Genomic DNA, 27894 nt, shown 5'->3' on the forward strand with positions numbered 1-27894 from the left:
AAAACTGTCCTCTACACAGTTCCTCTTTGAGGAAGTTCCTTGTTAGGGCATTTCTGCTGTGAAATATATCACACCAACTGATGTGAGTGCCAACCTGAATGCTAAAGACCGTTATTAGCAGATTTAGCCTAGAGATGTTTCAGAGTTGTCAGTTCTGATGTTCATAGGATTATATTTTCAAACATCATCACACATCCTCTATGACAGACTTGATTACTGTGATGAACTAGTTTTCTTCCTTTAAGAAATGTTCCAGTTGCAAAAATGACTCTGAAAGCTTTGGTTGAAAATGCGGGGCAAAACTGAAGTGACACTGTCTCATTTGGGTGGCTGTTTACCTTCCTGGGATAGGCAGCCCAGTGTGGCAGAAATAGCACTGGACATGGGGTCCGCAGACCTGGGTTCGCATGCTGTCCCCTACATCTTAGCAGTGGTGACCTTGGGGAGGTCTCTAATCTTTTCATTCTCTTCTGCAAAATGAGACCAGTGATCAAGAGCCCCTTGCTGGGTGGCTCTGCAGATGAATTAAGGAAGGTGCACTACAAACTGTAAAGGGCCGTGTATGATTGAGGGATCCCCAGTAGAAGAAGGAAGAAAGCCATAACTCATCAATATCATTTTATTTATTCATCTTTGGTTCCCAAGTCTTATTCAGGAACTCATACAAAATGTCCGGATAAATGAATTTTAATCCTCATCTTTCTCCTCTTCCTCATCATGGTTAATCCAGAAGTGATGCAATTCGTAACTCTCTTTGCTATTAGCAACTCTGCACAACCAATCATGTAGATTATTCTTCTTCAGATATTTTTTGGCGAGATGTTTCAAACACCTCTTGGAAGAGGGCACCTCAGAAGTTACAGTAATCTTGCTGTTACTCCTTTCAATGGTTACAACCCCTCCACTGAGACTCTCAGCTTGGCCACTCACTTGGAGTCTCTCTTGAAGAAACTGCTCAAAATTGGCAGCATCCATGACCCCCTCTTGTACAGGGTGGGTGCAGTCGAAGGTAAACCTCAGAACTTGCTCCTTTCTTTTTCGACCCCCTCCACCACAAGCTTTTTCATGGGCGCCATCATGGCGGCAGCATATATCACTTTATGTATGTATGTGTGTATGTATGTATGTATGTATGTATGTATGTTTTGGCTTGAACAACAGGAGAAATCAGATATTTATAGGGGAAAGATTAACTGTATGTCCAAGAACTAATAAAACACCCTTCTGGGCCATGGAATTATTACCAGTGATGAAACCAGAGAATAAATACCTGGCACAACTGCTGGGAAGTGACTGTTTCCCTTTGCTCATTCACTTCTATAAATATTTACTACCACCTACAGCGGAAGGACGTGGGGAGGGGGATGCTACAGATACAGCGCTGAGCAAGGCAGATTTGTTTCTTGTACCAGGGAAGAGATGGACACTAAACAGATACTCATGTGAATAACTATTTGAATATACATTGTGGAAAATGCTTTGAAAGAAAGCCATGGGGTGTGTTGAGAACTTATAGCATGGAGGCCTGACAGAGGCTGGGGATCAGAAAAGCCTTTCCTAAGGAGATGACTGAGCTGAGGTTCAAGAATGAATAGGAGCCAGCTAGAGGGTTGGAAGGGCAGCCGTTAAAAGTAGTTGTTATAGAGCACTAATGACATAGAAGATTGTTCACAATATATTCTTCAGTGTAAAGGGGGAAGGTTACAAAGGTTTTTATGGTAGGGGTGCCTGGGTGGCTCAATCAGTTAAGCATCCTACTCTTGGTTTCGGCTCAGGTCATGATCTCATGGTTTGCGAGTTCGAGCCCCACGTTGGGCTGTGTACTGACATCTCAGAGCCTAAAGCCTGCTTCAGATTCTGTGTGTGTCTCTCTCTCTGCCCCTCCCCCACTTGCACTCTGTCTCTCTCTCTCTCTCTCTCTCTCTCTCTCTCTCTCAAAAATAAACACACACACACACACACACACACACACACATATATATATATATATATATATATATATATAAACTAACATTTACTAAGTGCCCAAAGTATTGAGTTTCCTGGGAGCAAGCCCTGCCTGTGAAGGAGATGTGCTTAGTACCACTTATATATTTATATATATAAGCATATATATATAAACATTTATATATATAAATGTTTACATATATAATATATAAAACAAAGGTTTTTATGGTAGATCCTCACTTAAAAAAACTTTTTTTAAATGTAATTTATTGTCAAATTGGTTTCCATACCACACCCAGTGCTCATCCCAACAGGTGCCCTCCTCAATGCCCATCACCCACTTTCCCCTCTTGCCTACCCCCCATCTACCCTTAGTTTGTTCTCAGTCCTTAAGAGTCTGTTAAGGTTTGCCTCCCTCCCTCTCTGTAACTTTTTTTTCCCCTTCCCCTCCCTCATGGTCTTCTGTTAAGTTTCTCAAGATCCACATATGAGTGAAAACATATGGTATCTGTCTTTCTCTGCCTGGCTTATTTCACTTAGCATAATACCCCCCAGTTCCATCCACGTTGCTGCAAATGGCCAGATTTCACTCTTTCTCCTTGCCAAGTAGTATTCCATTGTATATATAAACCACATCTTCTTTATCCAGTCATCCATTGATGGACATTTAGGCTCTTTCCATAATTTGACTGTTGTTAAAAGCGCTGCTATAGGGGCGCCTGGGTGGCGCAGTCGGTTAAGCGTTCGACTTCAGCCAGGTCACCATCTCGCGGTCCGTGAGTTCGAGCCCCGCGTCAGGCTCTGGGCTGATGGCCCAGAGCCTGGAGCCTGTTTCCGATTCTGTGTCTCCCTCTCTCTCTGCCCCTCCCCCATTCATGCTCTGTCTCTCTCTGTCCCAAAAATAAATAAACGTTGAAAAAAAAAAGCGCTGCTATAAACATTGGGGTACAAGTGCCCCTATGCATCAGCACTCCTGCATCCTTTGGGTAAATTCCTACTAGTGCTATTGCTGAGTCATAGGGTAGCTGTATTTTTAATTTAAAAAAAAAAAACTTTTTTTAATCCTCACTTTTGATAACCAACTTTTAAATACATAAAGACTAGAAGAATGTACTCCAAAATGTTATCCAGTGAGTGTCTCTGGATGGAACTCTTTCTCTTTGCTTATTTCTCATTTTCAAATTTTTTGCAGTGATTATATAGTACTTTAGGTCTCACTTAAAAAAAAAAGGAAGACTTAAAAATAGTATTAAAATAATATTAACTTCAAAAGACCTAGACTTTAATCCAGTCTTGGCCCTTACTAGTCAAGGGACTTTAGCTAGTAAGCCCTTGGACTCACTTTTCCCATCTGTACAATAGGATGTATGAACACTCAGCTCCTAGGGTTGTCATGAGGACTAGATGACACATTGCTACCTGGTTCAGTTCCTGGCACCTATAGGCTCTCAGCCATTATTAATGCTCTTCTCCTTTCTGTCCCATATATCTTAGATGGACCCTGATTCTCACTTAGAAATAAATGGAGCAGGGAGCGGAGAAAAGGGGGAAGTAGACATCAGAGAGGCCTTGAACATGTCCTGCTCTCATGTGAGCCTCGAATTTCTGAGGCTGGAGGAACTTCTTTCTCCTCAATGGCAAACTCTAGTGAGTTGGATCCCCACTAGTTGGATTCCAGTTAACTGAGGGCATATCATGTAACTTAATCTTGAGTATGTAGAAACAACTACGTAGGGTCTTGCCTAACATAGACCAGAGGCCAGCTTGAAAAACTCTTGAGGCTTGAAACCTTAGGGCACATACAATGAATGCCTGTTGTGATAGATCAGCTCTAGATTGTGGCTCTAGTAGACTTTTGGTGCAATAACATCAAGAATGCAGAATTTTATATATGCATATATATGTGTCATATACATACATAAACACGTACGTATATATTTTTACAGGGCCACCATATGTGATAAAACAGTGACCTAGATTCTCCCTCAGGCACACGGGATCTTTAGTAGGCCATAAGTAGTGATACTCAATCCACATAACCACTATCATTCCCCTTTAGTAATCTGGCAGGGTCCCTGCAGTGTATACAGGCTCTATGGTACTTTCCGAAACGCACCAAAAAAATTCTCTGTTCATCCTCAAATCTAGTAATTCTATCAACTAGCTTATGAAGAGCTGCCTCAGTAATCCACATTTAATGACCTTAGCCACCAGACAGCTGTCTTGGGAATTAAAGTCTCTTGTGAACAGAGTATCCTGAGGTTCTAAACTTCAGTATAATGGAAACGTGTCCTATTTCCCCCCAGCAGTAGGATGTGGAGAAGATGCCCGGCTTGGTGTCTTCTCCTTGGGCTCACACTCCTCACCCCAACTTTTGTGAGCAGTGACCATAACAGGCAGTGGGACTTATCAGATGATCCCCCCCCCCCCACCTCCACTGGACAGTCAGTGGATGTCAGCTGGGGCTGAGCTCTGGGCCTCAGTTCATCTGTGAGATCATGGGGATGTTGCCTGACATGGTCAGAGAAAGGGCTCTCTGATCTCTAAGGCCTCGTGGGACTCCGAAGTAGTGAAGGAGAAAAGGTTTTCAAGATGGAAACCAACCGTTACTAAGCACCTGAAGTACCGAGTTTCCCAGGGGCAGGTCCTGCCTGTGAAGGAGATATGCTTGGTACCATTTTATAGATGAGGAAACCCAGTTCAAGAAACTGGGTAGCCTGCCCACGTTCACAAGGTGGGAAGTAGAGTCCAGGTTTTGGGCCTGATGGCAGCCACTTCAAATGCCCTTTTTTTTTTTTTTTTTTTTTACACCTTTGTCTACTTCCCCACCTCCCTCAGTGGAATTCTTTGGAACCTAATTCGCACTCTCACACCCGCCATGTTTCTACAGAAAAATCTATACAGGTATCATTTCGACTCTTCCCTCCACCTGCTGAGCTCTGCCGACTCTGTGAACTCCCAACTACCACCTCTCTTCTCTCTCTCCTCTGCTTCTCATTTATTCTGGCTCTCACTTTTTACACCTACCAGATTATTCTTCCTAAATAATTGTTGAGCGTGTTATTCCTCATTAAAAACTTTCCGTGGCTCCGCACTGCCTATAGGATAGAGCCTGGCATTTTAGGACCTTTACCTCCAGCCATAACCTGTGTTTCCAGGTATTTCTCCTCCTGCTGCTCTTCATACAGAAGGGATATTAGCTAGTCTTCCACACACACATCGGATTCTCAACCTTCATAGCTGCACTTTTGGCAGGGGTGGGCTTTCTATCATCTTCTCAACCTTTTATCCACTTAACTACTAATTTTTGAGAACTTACTATGGGCCAAGCACTGTATTGGAATCCAGGAACACAGAAGTGAATCAAACAAACAGAAAGCCCTTCCTTCAAAGAATTTACAACCTAGTACAAGGAGAGAGTCAATAATCGACATATTGAATAAGTAAATTATATAGTATGTTAGAAGGCAACAGTTGCTATTTAAGAAGGAAGAAGAAAGAAATATGCAGGAAGGGAAGGAGAATTAGAAATGGCACCAATGGAGGGGGAGCAAGGAGAAGTTTAAATGTGCTTTTTTTTTTTTTAAGTTTATTTATTTATTTTGAGAGAGAGAGAGGCAGCGCAAGTGGGTGAAGGGCAGAGAGAGAGAGGGAGAGAAAGGATCCCAAGCGGGCTCCGCACTGTCAGCACAGAGCCCGGTGAGGGACTTGAACTCACAAACTGTGAGATCATGACCTGAGCCAAAACCAATAATTGGACGCTGAACTGACTGGGCCACCCGGGCTCCCCAGGAAGTTTTAAACAGGATGGCCGGAGGAGGCCTCACCGGGAAGGTGATGTGTGAGAAAAGACTTGAAGGAGGTACAAGAGTGAGCCATGCCATGTCTGGGGTAAAAGTGATCCAGACAGGTGGACCACCAGGGTGAAAGTCTAGGTTGACAATGTCTAGAGCACTGGGGTAGGGGGAGCTTCCGGCCAAGACGGAGGAGTAACAGGAACTGGATTTACCCTCTTGCCTTAAGCAGCTGACAAACCGGTGAAATCATGTGTGACAACAGTTTTCCGACACTGGATTACAGACAGCAGAGGAGAGTGACTCCTGAGAGAAGGGACACAGAGGACGTGAGCCTTCGGATTGCCCAGCTTACTGCCTGGAGGGTTTCCAGGCGGCAGCACAGGAAGGACGGCCCACACAGAGCCCCGCAGTCCACCTGGTTGACAATGTGAATGGAGACAGAGTTGAAAATTTGAATTAAGAGAAACCAAGAGGCTAGAATTTGCAGGCAGAGTAGCGGAAGGGAGAGAGCCACATGAGAGGGGAGGGCGGCAGAGCTTCAAGGGGCTGCTTCAAGTCTTCAGCTGTGGACTGTCAGCACCTGCTGATGTAGTGAGGGAACCGCCTGAGACTAGAGAAAGCACGAGCAGAAAGGAACAGGCAGAGGGATCCTCGGAGCTCATGCAGGGCCAGGAACCATCCATGTTCACACCAGCCAGGTTGGGAAACCTTCATAGCGCACGGGGAGATCCTCAGAAGGTTACTGTCTCAGCAGTTGGGGTAAAATCAACCCTAGACTAATGGTGGCTCTGGTCCCAGCTGACAAAGCTTAGAAGCAAGCCTCAGAAAGGTCAAGCTCATTTCAAGTAACTTAATGAGGTCCCAGACAAAGCTTTAGAACATTTAAGGGAGTTTTAAAAATATCTAGCACCCAGCGAGGGGTCTGATGTCTAATCAAAAAATTATCAAGCAGGCAAAGAAGCTGGAGTGTGTGGGAAATGCAGGGAGGCCACTGTAGCCGGAATGGTGTCAGTGAGGGGAGAAGCACAGACACCATCAGAGAAATCAGAGGCCATATTTTATGGGTCCTAGGAAGCTCTTGGCTAACTGAGTAGTCAGAAGATGTTTTCTTTCTTGCCTCCCCTACCAGAGGGAAAAGTGCCCCTGCTTTGTTCCAGACTCCCTGGGCACCATGGAGCCATTGGCCTATCCCTTGCAAGGTAGCCTTGAGCGTTCACCTGCCCACTACCAGCCCTCACACTGTACTCCCCAGAGTATGGGTTCAACGCAGAAGCAGGAAGAAGAGGAGAGTATGGAAACAAAGGAAGTACTGAAAGAAGGACATTTCCCACTGGGGACAATAAAGGGCCTGGGGACCTGCTTCAGTCCCGCCTTCCAGTCTCAGATCCAGCCCCTCAAAGATGTGTGACCTTGGAAAATCTTCCTGACCACCATCACCTATTTGCTTGTTTGATTAAAATTAATAATTGAGGGCCACCTACTTCTAAAGAGAGTTTGAGGCACCTTTCGATTACAGGCATGTACACAGCGAGGCCATTGAAACAGAAGTCAAAAATTTTAAATCATACAATGTGAGGGCGAAATATATTCCAAAAACCTAGGCTGGTATAGTGAACTTAATGACGAATTTAAATGAACTGGCTGCCAAGTGATAAAGAGAACGGAACCTCATTTTCTTCATGTGCAAAATGGGATTAATGAGCTCTGCCCAGCCTACCCCAGAGAGATGCCATGAGGATCATCAAGGCTGTGGATGAGAATGTGTCACTCAGGACTCTTCTGGCACAAGTAATAGAAAACCGTCCCTCCCCAAAGATACTGGTGAAGTCCAGGATGAGGCTTCTCCATCTCTCCTCTCTGGGGCTGCTTTCTCCTCTGCCAGTGCCATTCTCAGCCTCTGCACACACAGTTGCTTCTGAATCCCACATCACAGCACCAAGTCCAGCAAGACAGGGAACCTGTTTCCCCAGTAATGCCAACAAAATCCCTGGAAGTGAGTCCTCTGTGCGTTGATTGGCTGACTTGGGTCATGCGCCCATACCTGAACCAATCACTGTAACTAGAAGGCTGCACTGATTGGCTTAGTCTAAGTCATGTGATTCAGCCCTGCATAGAGTTAAGTTTCATGAAACTTCAACAAGTCAGAGTGGGGCCAGGTGGATCTCTGGGTGGCTTTTGTCTCTTCTCTGTCTCTCCTCCAACAGATCCATTCTCTGCCCTTCTCTGTGCCCTGGGAAGCTGTTGCCATGGTCGACGTTACCCGGGATCCCTTGTCCTCGGGGTTTCTGGCTGGATTTAGCCAGTGGGGAGTGCAGACAGGAGATTGAAAGCCACCGAGGAGAGAGAGAGGTCAGGGGGCAGCCCCCAGCCTTGCTTTCATATCTCTTGAAATAGCTGTGCCCTCCCTCCAAGGCTATGGCTTCTCTGCCTCCCACTCTTGTGAAGTTCTGAGGACACTATTTCTTCCCTTGCTCCTCTGTTCCAAGGCATATAACAGCTCCTGCCATTGTTAGTCTATGGGCACAATGCTGTCTTGTGTCTGTTCCCTTAATCTGTTCCCTCACTCTATAGTAGTCCTTAAAAAAGTATCTTCCTTGGAACCATCCAGGGTGAATTCTCTTACTTCCTGTGACCCTGTATTTGTTATCTATTGCTTCATAACAAATTATCCTAAAGCATAGTAACTTAAAGCAACGATAAAGATTTATTATCTCACATAGTGTCTGTGGGTCAGGAATTCAGGAGTGATTTGGCTGGAAGGTTCTGGCTTGGGGTCTTTAATATATGTAATTGCAGGCAGGATGGGACTAAAGTCATCTTCAGGCTTCCTGAGGGTGGAGATTTGCTTCCAAGATAGCTCCCTGCCATGGCTGGCTTACTAATGGTGGCTATTGGTGGACTTAGTTCCTCACCACATGGACCTCTCCATATGGCTGCTTGGGTGTCCTCATCACGTGGTGGCCAGCTTCCACCAGCATGAGTAATCCAAGAGAAAGCAAGGCTAAGGCTGCAGTGTCTTTATATGATCTAGTTTTGAAACCACACTCTGCCATTTCTGTAATATCCTACTGGTTACACAGACCAGCCCTGTTCAATGTGGGAGGAGACTGTACAGGGTGTGAATACCAGTAGGGGAGAATCATTGGAGCCATCTTAGAGTGTGGCTATCACAGCCCCTGAAAACGTCATCTCTAAATTGAAATCAGGGTACTATTATCATTCAAATGGGGATCGGTTGGTGATCAAGAAAAATGTCCGCTACAAAATGTTCGACAGCTATAAACCAGGTGCAAATCCTCTTGATAATAAGGAATTATGTCTCAAATTCACCAGCTGGACCCATAAGTTGAACAGGGGTCTTAGAAGAGCCCCTCGAGCCTAGGCCAGAAGTGGAAGGGAAGAGAGAACCCATCTTAAGCAAAAACATTCCTCCATTTATCTTTCGGAGCTTCAGCTGGCCCCACTCCAGCTCTGAAAACAGCTTCAGACACCCACCTCATCCACGCCTGGCATTCCACAGCCATCATTCTGTCTCTGCTGCTGGAAGTAGCTTCCTGACCCCCCTAAGCCTGAGTCCACCTCAGTAGGTGGGGCCACCAACAGCTGCCCTTCCCTCCCTTTCTGGTTTTGCCCCTGCTGACTCCTCTTTCCTTCCCAGGAGAATTGGTGGAAGACTTTTTTAAATGATGGAAGATTTTTAGGCTTAGCCCATGAAGCCAAGTGAATAGTCCCCAAACCGCATATGGAGCCATCTGGGTTTCTAATGGGGGAGCTGAGCCAAGAGGGAGAATGGGTTCTCAATCAGGTGCCTTCCTGCCAGCCCAGCCCGCTCTTTCCAAGGTGGGAGGTGGGACTGGTGACTCATCGGGACTGAGCTGAGGGCCACCAGGGCTGGGAGGAGACAAGGAGACTGCCACATACATATGCCCTCACGTGTGTACACGCATGCACATACACATGCATTGGCAATGCAAACACACACAGACTGTTGTACAGATGGAGAAAGCAAGACGCATTCAAGATTTGGAGAGCCTCCTGCCCAACTCCAGCCTCTGTGTGTAACCTGATGTCAGCCATTGGGATCTTGGAAAGGTTCTCAGGAAGCTCCATCTCTCAGTTCAGGGATGACCAACCTCAGGATTTCTTCACATTCCTGCAGGCTTGTGCTCTCATGGTTCTGCTTGTGTTGAATTCATTCAGGATTTGGACCAGCCCATGATCCCTGAGGTTTTCCTCAGCTCTGGGCCCCACTGACCCATGCAGGAAATTCAGACCCCTCCTCCGTTATGACAGCCACACAAAACAAGAACAAACGGACCTGAAAGCCATCCCCTTTACAAGGACTTGTGAGGGGTTCCAGTGTAGGTTTGGGGATCAAGCAGAGAGGGTTTGTACCAGAGAATATAATTTGAATGACTTTGAGTTGGACCTTACTTACTCCTGACCTTGTTCCTGCTCGCCACCCTCCCCGTCTTAGGGGCCATTTCCTTCGTGGTGGTCTCTCCGGGCCTCCCACCCCTCTTGGGCCTCCTTCTCTGCCGAGAAAATAGCTCCTTCTGTTCCCCTCGCCGACATTCTTCCTTTCTACCCAGGAGGCTAATCAAGGTTCCTTCCTAACCAAGATCATTTCCTCCTAGGAGGAATTCTGGGCCCAGCTTTCAGATAATATGAACTTTATCTCCTTACACACTAGGAAACTACTCCTAGGAGACTAGGAGACCGAAGTAATTAGGGGATAGAACCCAGGCGGCCGCCTCCCAGCAGAGTGCCCTTTTTGAGTTACCTGTCCATGAGCTCCACAGTCCTGCCCATTTTTCCCATAACCTTACTCTGCAGCGCACTCCTCGCTCTGCCCGGCCACCCTGCAGCTCGAGCCCACTGCCCTTGCATCTGGACCACTGCTGCACCAGCTGCCTTGTCTGAGCCCTGTCCCACCCCCTCCAGGCCAGTCTGCAGCCCACCCTGGCCGAAAGTGAAGATTCTGACAGATTGCAAATTGCATGTCTCAGACTTTCAGGTTGGCTGGTCAGCAGTTTGGTTTTCCTGGTGGAGACTAATCTATTTAACAAAAATAGAATATAATACAGTAAAGCAAAATTAAGTATTTCTAATCGTGGGGATGCTTGCATCTGCAAATGACCAGGAAAGAAGAGAGGTTGGGGCTGGGGGCAAAAAGCCTGGAGGAGGGTCTCATGGTGTGTGACTTTAGAGCTACAGGGCTCAGCTAGCCATCCCGGAAGCTGGGCAAAGACCCCACTCACTGGCTGGGGCAGCTCCCTTCTGCCGACTGTGCAGGTAAGGAAGGAGTGCACCACCATCTGTCTGCCAAACCAGAAAGCCATTCTTCATGTCGCCTTCCCCAGCCCTCAAATGCGGCATCTCTAAGCCCTGTGGATTCCACCTCCTTCCCATCTTTTGAATTATGGACTCTTCTACAGCTCTGTCACCCGCATCTCTCACCTGGATTTCACACAGCTTCCAACAGGCTTCCTTGCATCCAGTCCCCTACCTCATGCCCGTCCATTTTCCACACAACACCAAAGTAGCTTTTTTTCCTCCAGCTTTATTGAGCCATAATTGATAAATAGGATTTTTATATACTTGGGGAGTACTCCTTGATGATTTGATATACAAATACATTGCCAAGTGATCACAACAATCAAGCTAATTAACATACCCATCACCTTGCTCTTTTCTTTTCTTTTCTTTTTTTCTTTTTTCTTTTCTTTTTTTTCTTTTCTTTTCTTTTCTTTTCTTTTCTTTCTTTCTCTTTCTTTCCTTCCTTCCTTCCTTCCTCCCTCCCTCCCTCCCTCCTTGCCTCCCTTTCTTGCAACAAGGACACGTAAGATCTACCCGCTTAGCATTTTTCAAATATACAATACGATATTGTTATGTGCAGTCACCATGTTGTGCATTAGATCCCCAGAACTTACTCATTGTGCATAACTGAAAGTTTGTACTCTTCGACCAACATCTCCCCATTCCTCCTTCCTTCCAGCCCCTTGCAATCACCATTCTACTCTCTGTTTCTATAAGTTTGACTATTGTAGATTCTACACAGAAGTGATACGAGACAGTATTTGTGTTTCTGGATCTTGCTTATTTCATTTAGCATGATGTCCTCCAGGTCCATCCATGTGGTCACAAATGAGAGGATTTCCTTCTTGTTAAAGAGGGTGTTGGACTTGTTACTTCCTGGTTTATAATAACCTTTCTGTGGCCCCCATTTGCAACATGAGGTCCAAAGCTCTGCCTGATGTGGGCTCTTGCCATCCTTGCCTCCACCAACCTCCCTGCCCCTTGCATACCACCCGCCAGCCACCTTGCCCTTCCTTCTGGTCCTTCATAGAGCCAAGCTCTCTCTTGCTTCCAGCCTCGGCATATGCTTTTCCCTCTGCCTAGAACATTCCTCTCTCATCCTCTTTGCCCAGCTAACTCACACTCATCCTTTTCTGTCCCCTCCATGCCCTTCCTTGAGAGAGTGCCCTTCCTTTTGTGCTCATACCTCTGTACCCACCCTCTCCTGCCTTGTAAGTATCTCTCTCTCTCTCTCTCTCTCTCTCTCTCTCTCTCTCTCTTTTTTGCCTGTCACCTTCATTAGACTGGGAGCTTCTAGAAGACTAGGACTTTGTGGCTTAATCATTGCATTTCCCCAGGGCCTAGCATAAGCATGCCCTGTTCCAGAGTAAGCTCTCAACAGACACAACATATAGCAACTGCTCCCTCATTTTCTGTGAGGAAACTGAGGCTGAGAGGAGGGAGCATAATTATGGGCAAACAGGGGCTGGTGACAACCCTAGAACTAGAACCCTGAACCTCCCCCTCTGAGCCCAGAGCCCCTTCTGGCTTAATTGTTCAGAAACAGTCTCAGCAAATGTCATTCGGCCCAGGGAACACAGACCCCCAACCCGACAGATTGCAGGGGTATCTGGATCTCCCAACCTGTGATAACCTTTGGGTCTTCACCTCTGCTTGGGCTGCTCATCTCTCTCTGTCCAGAGCTGAGCGGAGCCGCGCAGTGTGGGAGCTGAAACGACAGATAAGCAGTACAGGTCCCTTCTCTCCAGCTCTTCCCGCTCTGTTCTGAAGCCCCCTGCCCCATTTCTGAGAACAGATTCTCACCCACCCCTTGTGCAGGTAAAGACTAAGCATTTGGGGGGCACCTGGGTGGCCCTGTCAGTTAAGTGTCCGACACTTGGTTTCGGCTCGGGTCATGATCTTGTGGTTCAGGAGATTAAGCCCTGTGTTGGGCTGTGTGCTAACAGTGTGGAAGCTGCTTGGGATTCTCTCTCCCTCTCTACCCCTCCCCTTGCTCATGCTCTCTCTCTCTCTCTCTCTCTCTCTCTCTCTCTCTCTCTCTCTCTCCCCAAAATAAATAAACTTAAAAAACAAAAACAAAAACCTAAGCATTTTGCATTCCTCCTCACATTTTTACTGTGGAAGCCTGAGAGGACTGGCCTGGCCACCAATGGGCTGGAGCCGGATCCTACAGTCTCCCAAGAGAGCCAAGAGCCATTTGTTAAATTATCAAGAATTGATGGACCAGTTGTTAAATGGTTGAGAGCTGGAAATCTGCCTTGGTGGGAGTATTTACACCATAGAAATTCCCAAACACTACAAACCAGGACCCTCCCCCAAAGAGCCCATTGTTAAACATTTATCAACACATCTCTGACTAGCTATCTTCCTTCCCCCTACCTACCACCTACTCTACCCCTGCTCCCTCCCCTCAACCAAGGCTGCTTGGGACTCACTCTGATCCCTTGCAAAGAGCTCATTTTCAAATCAGTGACCAGTTCTTGCACAAGGGGGCAGGGTAGAATGTAGTTAGAAGCATAAGCTTAAAGTCAGACAAATCTAGAGTGAATCCCAGTCCTGCCTACAAGTCGCGTGACCCCAGGCAGATTTCTTACCCTCTCAGCACCTCCATTTCCTCATCTGTAAAATAGAGATGATAATAACACACAGTGCATCCGACTGGGGTTGTTGTTGAGAATTGATTAATGAGGAATAACCCCAGAAAAAAAAATCTCAGATATTGTACACAAATGTTTCAGTGGAGCTAAAAATAACTTAAAGAATGTTATCTCTGCGTGTTCTGCAGAGGGAAACCTGAGAACAGAGCTGAGAAAGGACTTGTCCCAGGTACACTTCCTAGAAAATGGCAGAGCACAGCCTGCTTCTGTGTCTTCAGACCCCTTGTTGGTTGCTCTTTCCATTATTCCAAGCTGAGGGGGAAATGTGCTATGCTTGCATAGATCTCTGGCTCTTATTCACAAAAACTCAAAGCTGTCAGTAAAAATTAATCTATTCCAAGAGGGAGTATTATTTTGTTGGTGATGATGTTGCTATTTTTGCCTGCAAAAAAAAAATGTGCCTTCTTATAACATCTTTTCAAAAAAACTTTTCAGTAAAGTTTTCCTGTTATGAGAATAATACATACGCATCATAGGATAGTGGAAAATATTGAAGCGTAAAAGGAAGAAAAAGCCATAATCACACAACCTAAAACCAACGAGCGTTTAACATTTTTATTTGGTAAGAGTGATTTTTACATAGTTGTGAGTATACTATAAATATGATTTTTACCCTTTTTTTACTCACACTGTGTTATTAGGATAAATAACACCAGCTGCTATAACAAAGATATCTCAGAATCTTAGTGGATTGACACAGTAAAAATTGATTTCTCTAATATGCAAAGTCCAAAATGGATGTTTCTGGTTGGTGAAAAGCCTTTCCATATGACGATTCATGAACCCAGGCTCTTCCATCTCGGGTCCCCTCTGTTCCTTAGGCCTCAGAGTTCACTTTTCAGTGAATCCAGTTGGCAGATGGGGGCAGTGAAGGAGCGTGAAGGACATTATGGGAGGTTTTTATGAGCCAAATCTGGCACACCGTAGGCCACTTCTACCCACATCCCATTGGCTGGAACTCTCACATGGTCACACACCTAACTATAAAGGGGGTTAGAAAGTGCAATTTAACCATGTGCCCGAGAGGAAAAGGAAATGGATTTGGTGAACAACTGGCCATTGTCTGGCACAATCACAAATCACTTTTTCCACTTTGCAAATAACTTTTTTGCAGCGTTTGTAACAGAATGCTCAAGTGTGTGTAATTCAGATCGGCGCCCCTGGCATTCAGAATTGAGCTCAGCATCCCTGATACAGCCTGTAAGGTTCCACATGACCTTGCACCTCTCTGCCTTGCCAATCACATTCCCTGCTCATCTCCTCCTCAGGTGCCTCTTTCGGCTCCACCGGGATCTTCAGCAACTCTTGTTTCTCATCCTGTCTCCTTCCTTGGGAACTTCGCACTTGCAATCCCTCTTCCCAGGACCCTTTCTCCCTCACTCTTAGCTAACTCCTTCAGATCTTGGCACAAATGCCGCCTCTCCAGAAAAGCCCTCCTTGACCCCCACTCTAAGTTAGGTTCTTGCTGTAGTTCTCTCTCGTAGCACCCTGTTCTTTTCCTTCATGTCACTTAGTGTAGTTTGTGAATACATATTTATCAGTGCATTCACTGTTCAATGTCTACATTTCCCACCACACTACAAAATCCACGCGATCTAGGACAGTGTTGACATTGCTCACCCTTCCTCGGATGCCTGCCTAGCACGTGCCCAACAGGTGTTAGGTGGTAGTTGATTGAATGCATGTTGTCATAATATCTCATAATGTGTCCATCACAGTTTACTTGGCACTTGTTCTGTTATGTGGGCATTCTGTTCATTTCTGATATTTTGCTATTCTAAACAAGCCTGACTCTTGCATTGTAACTGGAAGGAAAGGATTTGGTCCTGCTTCTCTTGGCCCATCTACCCAACCATCTTCTCTTCATCTCTCTCCTCTCCCCTGCGCCCAGCCCTGCCTTAGGCTCGCTAGCTTTGTGACTGATCACCATTGGAACCCTTTGGACCATCAGATCACGGTCCCTCAGAAGGGTGGCTGTGGGACAGGCCACACCTCCCATCCTGCCCCTCCTCTTAGTTCCCTGCACACCCACTGCCCAAAACTCAATAGATTCATCAAACTTTTCTCCAGGCTTGGACCTATAAAAAGCATTTTCATGTAAGAAAAGTAGTTCAAATAGAATGCAAAATATGACTTATATTAGTCTAAGGCACAGGCAGAAAAAAAGTATTTTTCACCTTTGTAGAGCACGTGGGTAGACATGCACAATTGTTTGATATTTCTCTTTTAATCGGCTGTCCTTTGGAAAACAGAAGGCACCTTCTTCAAGCCTACATGATGAGCAACTCTATGCCTTTTTAAAAATTGTTTTAATGTTTATTTATTTTTGAGAGAGAGACAGACAGACAGACAGACAGAGTGTAAGTGGAGGAGGGGCAGAGAGAGAGGGAGACACAGAATTCGAAGCAGGCTCCAGGCTCTGAGCTGTCAGCACAGAGTCTGACACGGGACTCGAATCTACAAACTGGGAGATCATGACCTGAGCCGAAGTCAGATGCTTAACTAATTGAGCCACCCCGGTGCCCCAGCACCTCTACCCTTGATGGAAAATCTGACCAGCATTCAAGCCCCAGTATTTTCTCCAAGTCCTCATGGTTCATTTGAAACCAGCGTTGTCCTGGTTGGAGGGCTGGCAGCAGAACAGTCCAAGGTGGGCTTGGATCATCTACGCAGACAGCAGTGCGCTGACCAGGATCTCCTGTCCCCCTTCGGTTTCCAACTCCTTAGAGATTCTGCTGCCTGTGTGACATGTCAGGGCACATCTTGTTCCCTCAAAGCACAAATCAAGCAGTCAGATGAGCATGCTTGTTCACACCTCCCAGAGACCAATCAACTGCCAGGGACAAGAGTGTAGTTAGGGTCATATTAAAGATGGAAATTCTTCCCTAAATGCACATGACCTGCAGAAACTATGCCCCTTAGTGAGCCCGGGGCTCCAGGGGGTTAGGCTGAGATGAGCAAGTCTTCATTCTGTCCAGCCTCCAGCTCCAGCCCGACATCAGATCATGTCTGGGGCTGGGCATCCCTAGCCCCTGCTGTGAAATTGAAAGCAACCAAAAAGAAAGAAAAGAAGAAAAAGAAAGAAAGAAAGAAAGAAAGAAAGAAAGAAAGAAAGAAAGAAAGAAAGAAAGGAAGAAAAAAGAGTTCCAATGTAGGACTTGACCCATACAATTCATAAACTGCTGTTGGAACAAAAAAAAAATTTTTTTTTTTTTTTGCAGAAGAGAGCAAGCGAGAATGCAACTGGGGGAGAGGGGCAGAGGGAGAGAGAGAGAGAATCTCAAGTACTCAGTGTGGAGCTGGACACAGGGCTCGATCCCATGACCCTCGCATCATGACCTGAGCCCAGACTCAAGAGTTGGGCTCAACCAACTGAGCCACCCAGGCGCTACTGGAGTAAATCTCCCTCACTTAGTAGTGACACATTAAAGGTGAACAATGGAAACAATTTTTCTAAGAGGAAGCTGCCGAATCCTGCTGGCTACTGGAATCCTTAGTGTACATTTCATTCACCACTGATTTTCCTGGGGGTTCTGAACTGACACCAGGTGAAATTCTGCTAACTCCAATTCCCTGGAAGAATTATGAGTTACCCTTTATGTGCAGCAGCCCTGTGTTATGCCTTTTTCATAAATACCTTCCTTAATTCTCACAAACAATCCTGATGAGTAGGTATTGCACTTCCTATTTTTCAAATAGGAGAATTGATGCTCAGAAACACTCAGTGACTGTTCGGGGTCACACTGGGGGCAGTGTTGACTCTTGTCTGGTGAATGCTGAAAGGGAAGTTTTTTCCATGTGTTATCCTGTGCATTCTGAAGATTTCTCCAACAAAGAAATGCAGTTTTATTGCTCCCGATTCAACCTGAACTGTTTGTTTGGATCGACTTTTATGAAACAGACTGTTTTCTTTGACATTAGCAACATCTCTTTCAGGAAGAAAAAAAAAATTCCTTGTAAATGATCCACTTGGTGGCTTTACTTCCATTATTTTATTTGCATTCCAAATCTGCTCTGTGGTCATTCTTTATGAACTCCTCAGAAGTTAGACTCCATTATCAATCAGCATGCCGTCAAGAAAACAGAAACCACTTCAGGCATTTCAGAGGGAGATTTAATACAGGGAACCGGTTACAACTTTGTTGAAAAGGATGGAGGAGCAAAACAGGAAGGTGCTGTCCCTGGAGATAAGTATTTACAGAAACTACTAAGCCCCTTGGGCTGCAGGAACAGAAGGGATATGGTATTAGCACTGCCTCTGAAATGCACAAAGTGATTTCTATTTTCTAGACTGCATGCTGATTGATAATGGATTCTAACTTCTGAGGAGTTTTAAGAATGACCCCAGAGCAGATTAGGAATGCAAATAAAATAATGGGGACCCAAGGACACTGGCCTCTGAGGCTCTTGCTGCTGCTGTTTCTGCTACTGTGGGGACCCCACCACTGGCCACTGAGCAGTCAGCTCAGAGCCCCCCTGCCCCCCGCTGCCAGTTCAGGGATGCTGGGGTCCACAGACACCTGCAGTCACTCAGAACTCCTGCTGCTACAGCCAAAGCAGGAAAAATATAGCTTTTCCCTTATGCATACTTTCTAATCTCTCGTGAATGCCTCTCATTAGCAGAACCTAAATGGAAACCAGCTGGCAGGAGATGGTGGGGAATGTGGTTTCGGACTTTGGGTCCCTGCAGCACAGAGGAGGATATAGACTGTGAGCCACCAGACAGAACTCGGCCACCATGCCAGCCAGAGCTACCCAACTCCGTTGCTTTGGAATGCAGCTCGTCACAGGAACTGGTCTCGAGTGCACGTGATGATGCTCAGTTATAGCCTTGGGATCACACACGACGAAAGCTTAAAGAGAGTCACGGCGTTTATATAGACATAAAGAATATGTGTGTGGGGAGAAGAGCAAGACAGATCCCTGCTCAAGCTGGGCTTTAAGAAAGGCAAAGCCAGCCCAGCCTCCTGGCTGAAATGCCAGGCCACAGTGAGGCTGAAGCAAGGGCTTTACTCAGAACCCATCGCCTCTGTTCCCACCGTCTTCTCATGCAGGCTCCTTCAGGATGCAAGAAAGACATAGTCCCCATGACCTTTGGTGGCAGGTGTCTTAGGTCGGGTTGCCCAGGAAACAGATTCTGAGACAAAGATCCGCATACAGGAAATTGATCAGGAACCAAACCTGGGAGGGAGGAAGTGAAGCAGGATTGGGCAAAGGGACAAGTTGAAATTGATCAGCTGTAACCATGACCTCAGCCATCCCATGGGGGCTTCTGGATCCCATGCTCCTTCACAGTTGCCCAGAATTGATGAAGGGGGTAGAACTGTGTCCCTTCACATTGACCATTGGATGTCGGCTGCCCCCCGGGGAGGGGACATGACTGCCATTGGCACAGCTCCACTGGGGTGCTGGGCAACTCAGCAGCAGCCAGGATGCCTGACAGCTGGGGAAATGAGTGCCTTCTTCCCAAGGGGGCACTAGGACAGTACTCCGCAGTGGCGACCCGGACAGAAGGCACGTGGCAGTCCACTACTGTTCAGGCCACAATGTCCAGCCACCCTGGTGGTGCACTCTGAGCTGGCAAGAGAGAGAATCAGGTCCTCATGCTAGCCTGAGCCACTGTCACCACACACCGCGATGACCGGCTGCCAGAGCCCAAGTTTCTCTGTGTCCTTGTTTCCATACTACCATCCATTCTCTATCCAGCTGCCAGATCGATCTGCTCAACCCTTACATCAGATCACAGTACAGCTTTGCTCAGCCTCCCCACACCCGGGGCTCTTCCCTGTGCTTAAAATCCCCTCCAGAGCCTTCCATGGCCTCCAGGTCGGATGTGACCTGGCCCTGCCTACCTACCTGCTCCCTCGCTGTGCTCCCCCACCCTGACCCTTTCTGTTCCTGCCCTGATTCTGCCCTTCCCCTGGAGCATCTCCCTCTTGTCTTGCAGCCTTCAGCTCTTCTAGAAGCTCTTCAGTGGGGTCTCTCCTGACTGTGCAATAGACCTCTGCCCTCGCCCAGCCACTTCCTCTTATTTTCTTCATGGCGCTCTTCACTAACTAAAGTCATCTTGTTCATTTAGTGGCAAACTTGTTTTATTTGTCTCTCCTAATCAAATATAAATCTCTCCAAGGATAGGAATCAGCACCTAGAAGCTAAGAACCTGGCCCAGAATAGGCAAACATTTGTGGAAAGACACCTATTGGGCAGAATTTCGTGAAAATCACCTGATTGGTGTGTGGGCTTCCTTGTGTCCATGTGTCCTTGTGTCTTATTGACATTGACTTGGCTGGGATAGTGCCCCCACCCCCGTCAGCCATGGGCAGGGTAACACAACTGGCTTTAGTGGTCAGACCCAACATGTGCCATGGTAATTCCTTCAGGAAAGAATCAGATGGCACATCTTCCTCAGAAGGGGGCTTCCTGGAGCTTCCTGGCTTCTTCTCTGCACAGACCCTCTAAATAGCCCGTTATGTATCTGTGTGTTCTACACCACCCATTGGCTCATGTGGTTGGAGAACTCAGTCACTTGGGGGCTGACGTTTATGAGAGGTGAGGACACCTTGGACCCAGATCCAACAGTTTATCCCTTTGACAGATGGAATCATATGCTATGGAAAATCCTTGCCTATGGGTTGGAAAGCTTCCTGGTACTTTAAATCTTTTTTATTAAAGCTCTCTGCTATTAAACATCTTTCAATAAGAATTACTACTGCCATTTACTGAGCACCTGCTGTAGGTCAGGAGCTGTGCTAGGTCCATAGCTCCATGCTCAGGAATTTGCCCGAGGGGGCACTGTCCAGGTTTGTGATACTTGGACACTGGCCTCCTTCCATTGCATTACCTGAGACAGAAGGAGGAGCTACTGTTAGTAAAAATAGTTGTTGTGAAAAAAACTAAAATGTGACAGCTCTTACTTCAAAGATGGAGTAATTAGTTTTGTTTACAAAGTAAAGGGAGGTTCTCATCCCTACCTCATACTCCAATCGAGTGTCATTCTGTCCAAGTTTCGAAGACGATTTCAGTATATACTTTTTCATTTAACTAATAAAGATTCTGCAGCTATATTAAAAGCTGTAAGTCATCAAGACAGTATAGTACTGGCACAAAAACAGACAGATGGATCAATGGAACAGAATAGAAAACCCAGAAATGGACCCACAACTCCTATATGGTCCACTAGTCTTCAACAAAGCAAGAAAGAATTTCCAATGGAAAAAAAGACAGTCTCTTCAACAAATGGTGTTGGAAAAATTGAATGGCTACATGCAGAAAATACACCATACACAAAAATAAATGCAAAATGGATGAAAGACCTAAATGTGAGACAGGAAGCCATCAAAATCCTAGAGGAGAAAGCAGGCAGCAACCTCTTTGATCTCGGCCACAGCATCTTCTTACTAGACACATGGCTGAAGGCAAAGAGAACAAAAGTGAACATGAACTATTGGGACTTCATCAAGATAAAAAGCTTCTGTACAGCGAAGGAAACAATCAACAAAACTAAAAAACAACCAATGGAATGGGAGAAGATACTAACAAATGACATAGCTGATAAAGGGTTAGTATCCAAAATCTATAAAGAACTTATCAACCTCAACACCCAAAAAACAAATAATCCACTAAGAAATGAGCAGAAGACATGAATAGACACTTTTCCAAAGAGACGGCCAGATGGCTAACAGACACATGAAAAGATGCTCAACATCACTCATCATCAGGGAAATAAACATCAATACCATGATGAGATACCACCTCACACCTGTCAGAATGGCTGAAAGTAGCAACACAAGAAAAACAAGTTGGTGAGAATGGAGAAAGGGGAACCCTCCTGCACTGTTGGTGGGAATGCAAACTGGTGCAGCCACTCTGGAGAACAGTATGGAGGTTCCTCAAAAAGTTAAAAATAGAGCTACCATACAATCCAGCAATTGCACTGCTAGTTATTTACCCAAAGGATACAGAAATACAGATTTGAATGGTACAAGCACCCTGATGTTTATAGCAGCATTATCAACAATAGCCAAACTATGGAGAGAGCCCAATGTCCATTGACTGATAAAGGAATAAAGAAGATATATATGTATGTATGTATGTATACATACATGTATATATACAAATGTATATGTGTATATGACATGGTATTTGTCAGAAAAAGACAAATACCACTATGGTTTCCCTCACATGTGGATTTTTAAATAATTTTTTATGTTTATTTAAAAAAAATTTTTTAATATTTGTTTATTTTTGAGAGAGAGACAGAGCGCCAGCAGGGGAGGGTCAGAGGAGACACAGAATCTGAAGCAGGCTCCAGGCTCTGAGCTGTCAGCACAGAGCCTGACGTGGAGCTCGAACCCACGAGCTGTGAGAGCATGACCTGAGCCGAAGTCAGACACTTAACCAACTGAGCCACCTAGTCATCCCTATGTTTATTTATTTTTGAGAGAGAGAGCAAGCACACGAATGGAAGAAGGGCAGAGAGAGGGAGACAGAGGATTCGAAGTGGGTGCTGTGCTGACAGCAGAGAGCCCGATGCAGGCTCAAACTCACAAAATGTGAGATCATGATCTGAGCAGAAGTTGGACACTCAACTGACTAAGCCACCCAGGTGCCCCGAAATTTAAGAAACAAAACAGTTGAATATATGGGAAGGGGGGAAAAAGAAAAAGAGAGAGAGAGAAACCATGAGAGACTTTTAATGATAAAGGATTGATAGAGGGAGGTGGGTGGGGGATGGGCTAGATGGAGGATGGATATTAAGGAGGGCATTTGTTGGGATGAGCACTGAGTGTTGTATGTAAGTGATGAATCACTGATTTCTACTCCTGAAACCAATATTGCACTGTATGTTAACTAACTAGAATTTAAATACAATTTTTTAAAAAAGATTCTGCAAAATTTGTCCACATTTTATACCTACAAGTGTTTGGAGTTCTTCAAAGCTTGGCAGGAGATGGGTAAGTTAGATCTCCACCTTTATCAAGACACGAAATGTCCTCTTGTCCACAATGTCTGCATCTTTCCCAGCTGTGCAAAGTGGTCTATTTGCATAAAAGTGATCCTTTCAGAAGATGTTCTGTGCTTTTCAATCATCCCTAGAAATAAAATCACAGCTCCTGTCTCACCTTACGCTGAAATGTTTTCACACTTCAGGGAATTACTTGCCATCACCTGAATATGGAATTCAGTTGGCATTAGTTTCAAAATGATACTACTTTCAGCTGTCTACAGGATTTCAAAAAGGTGTCAAAGTGGCCTTAGAAGGTGTTTCTCATTCTGAGAACAGGTTGAGTGATTCTCTTTGTTGCAAAAGCCGCAGGGCCTCAGATTTTGGGTTTCCACCAAAGGAAGATCCTTTTTGGTGCTTTCTCCTGAGAATTGAGTGGAAACCAAAGTATTGTCTGTGCTATTACTTGATGAAGCAAGAGCATAGTGAGAGTAAAGCAGTGTCTCTTTAAAACAATTTCTTTTTCTGGGGTGCCTGGGTGGCTCAGTCGGTTGAGCGTCCAACTTCAGCTCAGGTCATGATGTCGAGGTCTGTGAGCTTGAGCCCTGCGTCGGGCTCTATGCTGACAGCTCAGAGCCTGGAGCCTGCTTTGGATTCTGTGTCTCACTCTCTCTCTGCCCCTCCCCCGCTCATGCTCTGTCTCTCTCTCTCTCTCTCTCTCTCTCTCTCTCTCTCTCTCTCTCTCTGTCAAAAATAAATACACATTAAAAATTTTTTTAAACAATTTCTTTTTCTAATTGCATGTTAATGGAAAGATAGGAAAGAATTTGTTTCTGGAATAGGAGCAACATGCTGTAGTGAAATGGCATGGGCATTGAAATCAAACTCAGATCTGACTCCCAGCAGCCTCACTTACAGTGAACCTAATATAGAGTGCATAACCTCTCTTGGTCTCAGTTTCTTGGTCTGTAAAATGAGGATCATCCCCCTTTCCACTCAAGCTTGTCAAAAAGATTCATTGATAGAATGTGTCGATTTCCTGCACGTTTACTGAATTTTGATGGGTCATGGGTCTTGGCCAAGGAGAGACCCCACCCGCTCTTCATGTCTCCGATTTATTTAGCCCAGCATATGGAAGCCCAGTATCAGCCAGCAAGGCAAATACAGCAGATGATGCTGTGTGTAGCCCCCGGGGTCCCTAATGAGGGATGCTCAGCTGCCTGTGACACCAGGCAGGTCTCACTGGCTCAAGAAGCTTAATTTTGTGCTGCCCCATAGCCCATTTATAATTGGGGCTGATGTCACCCCTCAGGAAGAACTTACAAAAACATTCTCTATCCTTAATAAGAAATACGAACCAACCTCCAGCCCCCTTCTGGTCCTCACGCCAAACAGTCTGAGCAGAGTTGCCTTAATGGGTAGGACACAGGCGCAGAGTCGGGGCCAGGCTCCAAAGGCTTCATCTCCACCTCCATCTTTCCAGCACCCCGGAAGACCTTGTCCCAGGATAACAGGACACATGGGTGTTTAATGGATAATCATGATAATAACGATGATGCATATCTCAGCTTTAATTCACGTGTGTTGTTTTCATTATTGATTTTGTGCTCTTCAGATGAACCAGATAAAGTCACAACTGGTTTTAAAACAATTAGTTGAATTTTGCCTCTGCAGTCTAGCGGGAACCTATTTTTTTCAATATTAATAGTCACGTTGTACGATTTATGAATTTCAGCTGAGATCCATAGTGTCTGAGCTAATATGGCACTTCTCTTTTGTTTTCGTTTGTTTTGTTTTTAGGGTCAAGTTGTGTTCCGGAATGGGGAGAGGATGGGGACCATTAAATTTACTCAATTTCAAGGTAGGCTTTTTGATGCTTATTCTTTCTAGTTGATGAGTTCTTATATGGGGATGTTGTGTTTCCGCAATAAAATACATCAAAAGAAATGAAAGTATGATGTTCCAGATAAGAGAGAGTAGAGTCAGTAGAAAACACTTCTCTGTGAAAACATTAGTTTCAACTTATTTAGAATATTTTTCTCAACTGCATGACTTCTCAGGCTATTCAGTCTTCCCACATGACTCTGAGAGGCTCGTGAAAGTATAGAGAGTGGGGGTTAAGCCCGCTCCAGTATTCTGAAAAAGCTTGCATTGTTTTTTTGATTTTAGAAATTTTCAAACAGACCCTAAATTTGAGAGAATTGCATAATAAACCCTGTGTACCCATCACCTGGCTTCAACCATCATCCGCATTTTGCTAATCTTGCTTTATCGTTACTCACCCACCTCACCCTTTTTTTTTTTCTGTAATGTTTAAAACAGCTCCCAGACATTATCTCATTTCAATCTATAAATACTGCAGTATGCATTCCCAGTAGATAAGGACCTTTCAGAACATAACCACGATACTATTATCCCACCTAAAACATTTAACAAAGATTTTTTTTTTAAGTTTATCCATTTTGAGAGAGAAAGAGAGGGAGCACAGGAGCAGGGGGAGGAGCAGAGAGAGGAGAGAGAGAATCCCAAACAGGTTCCACACTGTCAGCCAGACTCGGCTTGATCTCACTAACCGTGAGATCATGACCTGAGCTGAAATCAAGAATCAGACACTTAACCGACTGAGTCACCCAGGCACCCCTGACAATGATTCTTAGTTGAGTCTTAGACACTTCTAGTCTATGTGGATTCTCTGATTTTCTCCAAAAGGCCTTTACAGTGTGCGGGAGAATCCACACAAGTTCCACTCGTTGCATCTGGCTGATCTCTCTTTTAACCCATAGTCATCCCCCACGTGCTTGTTATAGGTCATTTTTTTTAAGAAACTAGGTCATTTTTTGGATTTTTCTGTTGTCCGTGTTCGAAGGGGTTCAGAAACCTTCCAGACCACGTTCCTCATGTAAGGTGGAAGTGGAGGCCCCGAGAGGGGTTGGGGCTTGTCAGAGAGTACAGGGCATCTGTGGGAGTGGGACTGGGCTTTCCTCCAGGTAGACACCTCCGTCAGTCATCAGCAGGTTTGTTAGCCAAAACCACTAGATGCACTGTTCTTTACCGCAGTTTTTTTTAGCATCTGGATGTTTCTGGAAAATCCAGAAACAAGAGCAGTGCCTTCTGCGTCAGATCCCAAAGTCATCCAAGGGAAAGCAAAAAGTGAAATCGAGTTATTCAGGTTCATTCAGACAAATCCCACCGGATTGAGATCAATGAGGAGAGGTGTTTGGTACTATGGCTCCGTAATTCAATCTTGTAGACTCACCCATTCGTCTTCTGATGGCAGGTAATTGAAACGCATGTCAGCTCCCTGGCATGCACAAAAGATGTAATTTTCGGCAAATGCAATTATTTTCCCATTTGTTAGTCTTGCTTCTTCATTGGTTGAACCAAGTAAGCATCTTGGCAAAGATACTTCCTTTTTTTTTTTTCTTTTTTTGAGTGATTGTAACTAAATTCTCTTGTCACATTTCCAGTTCTCAAATTATATCATTCTGGGAGAATATTTTATAAAATATTGATTGGCTGATCACAGCTACAAGTGCGTGCCAATTTTATTGCCTTTTTTTTTTTCATATGTTAGGATAAGACACCAACCCCAGTGACTAGTTTTAGGCATTTGTAAGGAAAGCAGAGGAGCAAACAGAAGTTCAGAGGTGGGTCTGACCCACCTTAGCTCAAGTCCATATAGCACATCAGGCAAGTGACTTCACCTGTGTGGAGTTCTCCTCTGTAAAATAGGAATATAATCCTATTTACCTTCTTGGAATATGGGAAGAATTCAATGAGATAACACATAGAAATATGTGCACGTATTTCTTGCTCAGCAAGTAGTAGCAATTATGATTAGCACTGTGTCAAAAATTATGACACTTCTCTGGGGGCAAATCCAGATTTTCTTGGTGTGTTGAAACCCCCCCAGGTGCCTTTCCATCTGCCTGCCCTTTATAGCTTCTCCCCACACTTAGCCATATGTAGGATGTCAGACAGGGAAGGGTCTTAGAGATGATCCCACTCCACTACCTCATGGTGTAAATGGGAAACTGAGGCTCAGGGGAAGGAGGTGTTCTGCCCAGGGACACAAGCCAGTTAGTGGCAGAGCTGAGACTGGACCTCAGCTCCCCCCGCCTTGTGCTCACATGCCCACCTCTGCCTGTTTTCCCTTCACATTTGTGTCCGGTTTTTTTTAATTTGTTTAATGTTTTATTTATTTTTGAGAGAGAGAGAACATGAGCAGAGGAGGGGCAGAGAGAGAGGGAGACACAAAATATGGAGGAGGTTCCAGGCTCTGAGCTGTCAGCACAGAACCCGACGTGGGGCTCGAACCCACAAACTGTGAGATCATGACCTGAGCCAAAGTTGGATGCTTAACCGACTGAGCCACCCAGGTGCCCCTGTGTCCAGTTTTTATTGAACGTCAGAGCTGGGCCTGCAGAGACTCCTGTTTATACAGGTTTTTTCTCATATAATTTATTGTCAAATTGGCTTCCATACAACACCCAGTGCTCGTCCCAACAAGTGCCCTCCTCAATGCCCATCTCCCATTTTCCCCTCTCCCCCACCCCCAACAACCCTGTTTGTTCTCTATATTTAAGAGTCTCTTATGGTTTGCCTCCCTCTCTGTTTGTAACTATTCTTTTCCTCCTTCCCCTCCTCCATGGTCTTCTGGTAAGTTTCTCAAGATCCACATATGAGTGAAAACATATGATATCTGTCCTTCTCTGACTGACTTATTTCACTTAGCATAATACCCCCCAGTTCCATCCACGTTGCTGCAAATGGCCAGATTTCATTCTTTCTCATTGCCAAGTAGTATTGTGTTGAATATATAAACCACATCTTCTTTATCCATTTATCAGTTGATGGACATTTAGGCTCTTTCCATAATTTGGCTATTGTTGAGAGCGCTGCTATAAACATTGGGGTACACGTGCCCCTATGCATCAGCACTCCTGCATCCCTTGGGTAAATTCCTAGCAGTGCTATTGCTGGGTCATAGGGTAGATCTATTTTTAATTTTTCGAGGAACCTCCACACTGTTTTCCAGAGCAGCTGCACCAGTTTGCATTCTGTATGGGTTTTTTTTTTTTAATATTTACTTATTTTTGGGAGAACACAAGCAGGGGAGGGGCAGAGAGAAGGGTGACAGAGGATCCGAAGTGGACTCTGCGCTGACAGGCTGACAGCAGCAAGCCTGATGTGGGGCTTGAGCTCATGAACCACGAGACCATGACCTGAG

General features: G+C 45.3%; 1 protein-coding gene and 1 pseudogene across 1 annotated transcript in view; one reads left to right on the plus strand and one right to left on the minus strand.

Moving 5' to 3' along the window:
• The window catches only part of GABBR2 (gamma-aminobutyric acid type B receptor subunit 2), a 351797-nt gene that overhangs the window by 226773 nt on the left and 97130 nt on the right, over positions 1-27894 (plus strand). Inside the window, exon 8 of the mRNA XM_047831454.1 lies at positions 24465-24525. Coding sequence (XP_047687410.1) covers positions 24465-24525 — 61 coding nt within the window. The remainder of the gene's footprint in view (positions 1-24464; positions 24526-27894) is intronic.
• Positions 688-1076, minus strand: LOC125150956 (60S ribosomal protein L22-like; annotated as a pseudogene).

This window comes from Prionailurus viverrinus, chromosome D4 (genome assembly GCF_022837055.1).
Source record: "Prionailurus viverrinus isolate Anna chromosome D4, UM_Priviv_1.0, whole genome shotgun sequence".
NCBI lineage: Eukaryota > Metazoa > Chordata > Mammalia > Carnivora > Felidae > Prionailurus > Prionailurus viverrinus.